This window comes from Stegostoma tigrinum, chromosome 38, assembly GCF_030684315.1.
Source record: "Stegostoma tigrinum isolate sSteTig4 chromosome 38, sSteTig4.hap1, whole genome shotgun sequence".
In the NCBI taxonomy this organism is placed as follows: Eukaryota; Metazoa; Chordata; class Chondrichthyes; order Orectolobiformes; family Stegostomatidae; genus Stegostoma; species Stegostoma tigrinum.
The window spans coordinates 14,006,291-14,012,992 of NC_081391.1; the positions used below are offsets into that span (position 1 = coordinate 14,006,291).

A 6,702-nucleotide genomic window follows, 5' to 3' on the forward strand; every position below is an offset into this window, starting at 1 on the left:
TTTGCTTTTCAAACTGGGCTTCAAGGTCAAGGTCAGGGAGATCACATCAGATGCAGATTGGACCCACAAAGTACATCAGTTGCCTGTTTTAGATGATCCAAAAGCACATTATTTGTGTTGCTGCACAGAAATAGGAAAATGTTCTGATCAACCAAATCGAGCCATTTTTCAAAGAGCTCCAACACCAACGTTCAAAAATTATGACGACTAATCCCTCAGAATAGCAATCCGACAGAATTCTGCAAATCTGTGATGAATGTGTCTTAACGCACAACCTCAGATACAGACGTGAAGTTTTAGAGTATATTTTATTCTCATTTTCAGGGAGATGTCCTTCCAGAATTTGCACTTGTGCGGGAGGTCAAAGGTCATTTCAGCAATTTCATCATCAACCAGTTGTCAATTCTGATTGGTTTTTTGACCCGATTCCCATCCTGCACTGATTGGATGTGGCAGCTGATCAATTGATTAACAAGAGTGTTTGGCCATCACTGATGATCTCATTTCCTGCTTCATAAAATGAGTGTTGGCTCCTGGAGTATAAATAGAGTCCCAGGGCAGGGATGTTTACTGTTGCTTTTAGCTGTGTCATTTTTCTGGGGAGGAAAATAAAGCAAGTGTTTCCTTTATAAGATGGCCTCCCAGATCAGTCAGAACTATCACCAGGATTGTGAAGCTGCTGTCAACAAGCAGATTAATGTGGAGCTCACTGCCTCCTATCTCTATCAGTCTTTGGTGAGTGGTGTCTCTGTTGGGTGAAACATACTTCTGTTCTGTTGAAGTGAACTCTTCCCCTTGGATGTAATTAAGTTGTCTATCTTATAGACTGAGTTTTGTGGCTCCTCCCTCTTTCTCAATGCAGGATGAGTGTGATGTTACTGTAACAATAGTTTGGTGTCTAATGTTACTCTAACTTGGGTCCCAGTTGGTTGTCAGTGAGATGTGGAGGGTGGAGTGTTCTTGTAGTTACTTGCCTGTCCCATGATGGTGCTGTGACTGGTGGTAATTATAGCTTCCTGTGGCTGTTTGAAACTTGAGGGAACAAAATTAAAAATGAATTGGGACTCACCATTGTGGGAATGGAAGCACCATCAGCTAGTCACTGCTTTTCTTGTATCCTTGTTTCTATTTGAATCTTGTGGGGATCTGAAGTAAACCTGCCAATTGTGACTGAGAATCTTGGTTTCCTATTGCAATCAGCTTAGAATAGGCTTGTTCTAGCCCTACAGTGATGGGCCGAGAGGTGGCAAATGGAGTTTAATGCAGACAAGTGTGAGCTGATGCACTTTGGTAGGAGTAACCGGAAGGCAAAGTACAGGGCTAATGGTAAGATTCTTGGTAGTGTAGATGAGCAGAGAGATCTGTGTCGATAGGTAGACACGGATTGTTCAAAGTTGCCACCCAGGTTGACAGGGCAATTAAGGCAGTGTTTTGTCTTTTATTAAGAGGATTGAGTTCTGGAACCAAGAGGTTATGGTGAAGCTATCCAAAAACTCTGGTGCATACAGTTCTGGTCACTGCATTATAAGGATGTGAAGCTTTGGAAAGGGTGTAGAGGAGATCTGCTAGGATGTTTCCTGGTATGGAAGGAACATCTTATGAGGAAAGGCTGAGGGACTTGAGGCTCTCTTCATTAGAGAGAAGAAGGTTGAGAGGTGACTTAATTGAAACATATAAAATAATCAGAGGGCTAGTTCGGGTGGATAGGGAGAGCCTTTTACCTAGATGGTGATGGTGAGCATGAGGTGGGGTAGCTTTAAATTGAGGGCTGATAAATATAGGACAGATGTCAGAGGTAGTTTCTTTACTCAGTAAGGGAATGCAATGCTTTGCCTGTGACAGTAGTAGATTTGCCCACTTTAGGTACACTTACGTCATCATTGGATAAGCAAATGGGCGTACATGGAATAGTGTAGGTTAGATGGGCTTGAGATCAGTATGACAAGTCGGCACAACATCAAGGGCTGAAGGGCCTGCACTTGGCTGTTATGTTCTATGCTCAGATTAAACTGGGTGAGGTTGTGACTCTTATCTGATTAAGCAGATCTCCATTTGAAATCTACCTTGCTTTTCTTCATACTCATGAGGTGGGTGTGGGCTGTCTGTATGTCAAGTGTTGGAGCTTTTCAAAGGCACAGCACTGCCATGGGGCTGAGAATGTACTGACCCAGTGACTCTGGTTAAAAAGTTTATGCCCATTGTATTTGGCCTGATTGTAAACTAACTGGACCCTCTTTCCCCAGGTGGGGTGCTTGTGCCCTTCCAAGGGGTAGAAGGTGTTTACGTAACCTTGGTGTTTGTTGCAGGGTGCTCTCTGGGCTTGTCCCTGTCACCAGGAAGTCCCCCTCCTGATGAGGATCAAGCCCCTGTCAGCCCCAGTTTGGGAGGGGGAACAGCTTTCATTGAGCCAGCAGTTGGGTTTTAATCACTGACCCATTGTCCCAACACACCTTGTAAGCATGTGCCAGGAATGAAATCCTTACTATTCTACATCTTCTAACTGCACATTTAAATCGCAAAGATAAATTGTGCTTGTGTTTGCATTTGAGAATTGAAGCAACTTTTTTCAGCAGGATTTGTAAGAATGTGCTTGTTACTGGCTGCTTCCAATAGCAGACCTGCTAAACCTCAATACATTGAATTGTGAACATCCTGGTTTAGAAATCTACAGGACTTTGCCTGTTGGATTAAGTCAACAGTGGTTTTTCCAGGTTAATGAGGGATCTTGTCTGGAGAGTAGTTGATCTGCAGATCACTGTCATATTTGTCATGTGATCAGTTTGTTTTGTCAGTCTTTGTTTCATGTGTAATGGTACAAGTTGCTAGCAGTCTGAGTCAGTGCAGCTGTTTCAGATGCAACAATAAACTGTTGCAGTAACAACCCAAAGGCTGTCCTTAGGCAGGCTTTCCTTGGCAGATTCTTGGAGCTAACATCCTTCATTCATCTCCTCATGCCCCCCCCAGCCACCCCAATACTGCAGTTCTTGTCAAACTAATAGATACAGTGCATCCAATTGCATTGATCCTGACTCAGCAGAAAATGTGCTTCTTCCAAGCTGTTAATTGCAGTGTCTAGGATCTGTTTTCTGGTCTTTGCCAAAGCAGCAATACAGTGCCCTGCAGCTGTTCTATTGGTGTACATCCTGCACTCCAGCCCCTGGCATTTCTTGAAACCCTATTCAATCAAAGATTTATCCCATTTCTGGTGGAGGTTAATCAGTAAAAACATCAATTCACACTTGTTCTCACCAAATGCTGTGCCAGACCCTCCTGGGCAATTTGCCTGGAGTTTCAAACCAAAATAAAACACATGGTATTTACAGCTTACTGGAGGAAGCTGGGATTGTTTTGATTTTTCCAATTCAACAGCAACTGTTCAAAACTGGGTTCTGAATTGTTAATGCATCAGGTACTTAACAGCTTATTGTCAGTTTGATTTTGAGAATGCTCAAGTAGCCCTGTAGTTCTGAACTGAAATTGGCCCATGACTTGTTAATGGACTTTACCTTGTTCTCCCTTCCAGATGTCCTACTTTGACCGGGACGATGTTGCCCTTCCCCATTTTTCCCAGTTCTTCAAACATCAGTCTCAGGAGAAGCGGGAACATGCAGAGAAGCTGCTGAAATTCCAGAATCAGCGTGGAGGCGGAGTCTTCCTCCAGGATGTGAAGGTTGGAGTTGGGTGGGGTGGGGAATGGGATGGTAATGGCTGCTCTTGTGGTGTGGTTTCAAGTCAGTGACAAGGTTTTCATTTGAGTCAAAACTTTGTTCAGCCTGTTTGATCTCCTTTTTGAAGCCAGTGTGGAAAGAAGCCCTTTGGCCCACCATGTCTATGCTGACCCCACAAACACGAACAACATTAATCCCACTTACCTGCCCTTGGTCCACAGGCCACTGTCCTGGCACTAAGTATTTGTCCAGCTGGACCCTAAACTGATCTGGAGTAGCTGTCTCCACCACCATCCAACCCTTTATGTGGTTCATCTCATATTTCAAACAGCCCCTCAGAGGGGTGGGGGTGGGGTGAAGTTTCCTCCAATCCCCTCTAACCTGCTTACTCCTCAAACCTGGTTTCTCTCCTGTCTTGGTGTCTGCCATGGGAAGACATTCCATCAACTGGCCACTCTCTATTCTTCAATTACATCAGGTCACTCCCTCAGCCGTTCCTGCTCCACAGAAAATCCCAGCCTATCTAACCTCCAATCAATGGATCTTGGGCAACAGCCTGGGGAACCTCACCAGCTTCCCCCTGCAGTGCCATCCTGTCCAGGTGACTGGTGAGGCCAAAGAGGAATAATGTGGTGACCAGAAAAACAAACTGAGGAGACTGGTCCCCTTCCTGTTCCACCACACCCAACTAATAGAGGTTGCTTGCCCTCTGTCACTGTTACACCCTGTTGACCTTGTCTGAACTTTGAGGGATCTATGGTTGTGGGCCTTTCTTAACTGTTAGCAGCACAACACACTTTGCAAACACCTCGCTGTCCCTTGGATGAATTAAATAGCCGTGATGTTTCTGATCATCCTGCTCAGGCATGTATGAAGCCACCAGCACAAGTGGTACTTGAACCTTGGCCTTGTCAGCCAGAGACAGGGGCACTACCACTGTACCATGACAGCATTTAGGATTCACTTGTGAATATCCTCGCAATTCCATCAGATGGACCCTGATGCAAATCTTGTCATTATCCCCCACAATGACCTGTTATTCACCTTCCTCCTTCAGATCAAGGACCGACAGGCAAGGTGAAAGCAATTCTGAAGGAACTGTGCTCCAGGGCTGCCTCAGGGGCTAGCAGTGTTCTCAGTGCCAGGGACACAGGTTTTGATCTGGCCTCTGGTGAGGGACTGGTGTTTACATGTCCTCCCCGTGTCTGCGTTGGTGTCCTCATAGTAAAAGAGGATTGGCCATCTGAAATGCAGGGTTACAGGAATAGGGTGGGAGAAGGACGAGTTGGGATCCTCTTCAGAGCAGTTACAGACTGATCCACGTTGTAGAGATTCTGAAGCTTAACAGTCCTTCTTTCCCTCCTCCAGAAGCCAGAGAGGGATGAGTGGGGTAACAGCCTGCAGGCAATGCAGGTTGCCCTGGATCTGGAGAAGAATGTGAACCAGAGTTTGCTGGATCTACACCAAGTTGCCACTGCCCAGGCTGACCCTCATGTAAGCTTCACCTCCTCATTGACTTCACTGCTAGGCCCTCAGGGCAACACCTTCATTGGTTGGTCTTTTGTGGATTAGAAATTCAGTTAGACTTTGTTTTTGTGCAGATGACATGGATCACTTCAGATCCATAGTGATTACAAAATCATTGCTGAGCAGTTGACTCCAAGTATGTATTTTAACTTGTAAACCTGTGGGGAGGACTGAGGGGATATTGGTCACCGAATTCTCATTCAGGGCCACTGCAGTGGAATGACTTTTATCCATCACAAGTCAACTCTGCTCCAGTAAATAAACAGCAAGATGAAGCAGCTAAAAAGCAGTTGTCCTCTTTGCACAATTTCTCCAGGCGTTGGCTCTAGTCATCCCTGACAATCTCCCTCCATATGCATGTTTTTCAGTGGGGATTCTGAAGTTTCTTGGATAGTGTTAATGTACCAAGTGTCATATTCCTCTGTTGCAGCTGTGTGACTTCCTGGAGACCCACTATTTGGATGAGGAGGTGAGGATCATCAAGCAACTTGGGGACTACATCACCAACCTGAAGCGCCTGGGAGCCCCTGAGAATGGGATGGGAGAGTACCTGTTTGACAGGCTCTCCCTGGAGGACAGCAGTTAGTGTGGCCTGGAGTACTGTCTGCTTGTCTGAATGCATTCCCCACTTCACCCTGGGCAATCTGCCTCTCTCCAGGGAGAAAGGACTTTGAGCAAAGAATGTAATGGCTGTACCAGCCGAATGGAAATGAATAAAATGATCTCTTGATCTCAGTTACTGTGCATCATTTTGAGACCACTGATACCGCTTTGGTCAAGCAAGCTTTCTTGCCTCACTTCACCATTGCTTTTCCCCAACCCCCTGTGGACAGACTCCAGGCCTATGGGAGCCAGTTGGGGTTCAAATGGGGCCTGTGACCGACCCTGACGACAACCATCAACTGGTGGCCCTGCTGACCAGTTCACTTTGTCACTGAAGTCTGCTGCTCCTCCCAGGGGCCCTTGGGTTTTCTGAACTTTCTTGGTTCAACTGCATAGATTTGTTTTTCCCCCCAGAAGGAATCCAAAATTCCTTCAAGTGGCTTCCTCAGTTTTTTGCTTTCTTTCCTTCGCCCTGGGCTCAGTCCCTCCCCATAACTGGAAGTCCACCAGCCCTGAGCTGGGGAAATTCAGCCCAAACATTCTGAACAGTCACATTCCAGAGAATCATCTCCAGATTCTCTGGGGCTACTTGATTGATAGTGGATGCTCTTTCTACCATAAATACAAGGATTGGTGACCTGGGGCTTGGATGATTGCCCATGGTTCAAAATACTCACATTTGGTTTATGCTTGCAGCTACAACTGGCCTCTGACTGTTGAAGGGTTTGTACAAAAAGCTGCTACCTTGGTTCTTGGAACCTTTCCATGGGCTGATGAAATTTTTTTTTTGACCCAGTGAGGGAGCAGGGATTTCTGGGGAAGATGGGGGCTGTCTCCTTCAGTCAAGATGCCTGGACATGCTGACTTTGCCTTACAGCTGTTTCCTTGATCATTCAAGGTGTCT

General features: G+C 45.9%; 1 protein-coding gene across 1 annotated transcript; it reads left to right on the forward strand.

Annotated features, from left to right (window-relative positions):
• Window positions 1-633: 633 nt before the first annotated feature.
• On the forward strand, window positions 634-5,781 carry LOC132206550 (ferritin, heavy subunit-like). The gene is made up of 4 exons (XM_059640753.1): window positions 634-735; window positions 3,524-3,670; window positions 5,037-5,162; window positions 5,626-5,781. The coding sequence occupies exons 1-4, from the start codon at window positions 634-636 to the stop codon at window positions 5,779-5,781; spliced, it is 531 nt and encodes a 176-aa protein (XP_059496736.1).
• The last annotated feature ends 921 nt before the right edge of the window (window positions 5,782-6,702 follow it).

Excerpts from the sequence above, each read along its gene's own strand:
- LOC132206550 (XM_059640753.1), top strand. The coding sequence starts at position 634 with ATGGCCTCCCAGATCAGTCAGAACTATCACCAGGATTGTGAAGCTGCT. Across the intron at positions 736-3,523 it reads CCTATCTCTATCAGTCTTTG|ATGTCCTACTTTGACCGGGA; the intron begins GTGAGTGGTGTC and ends TCTCCCTTCCAG. Across the intron at positions 3,671-5,036 it reads TCTTCCTCCAGGATGTGAAG|AAGCCAGAGAGGGATGAGTG; the intron begins GTTGGAGTTGGG and ends TCCCTCCTCCAG.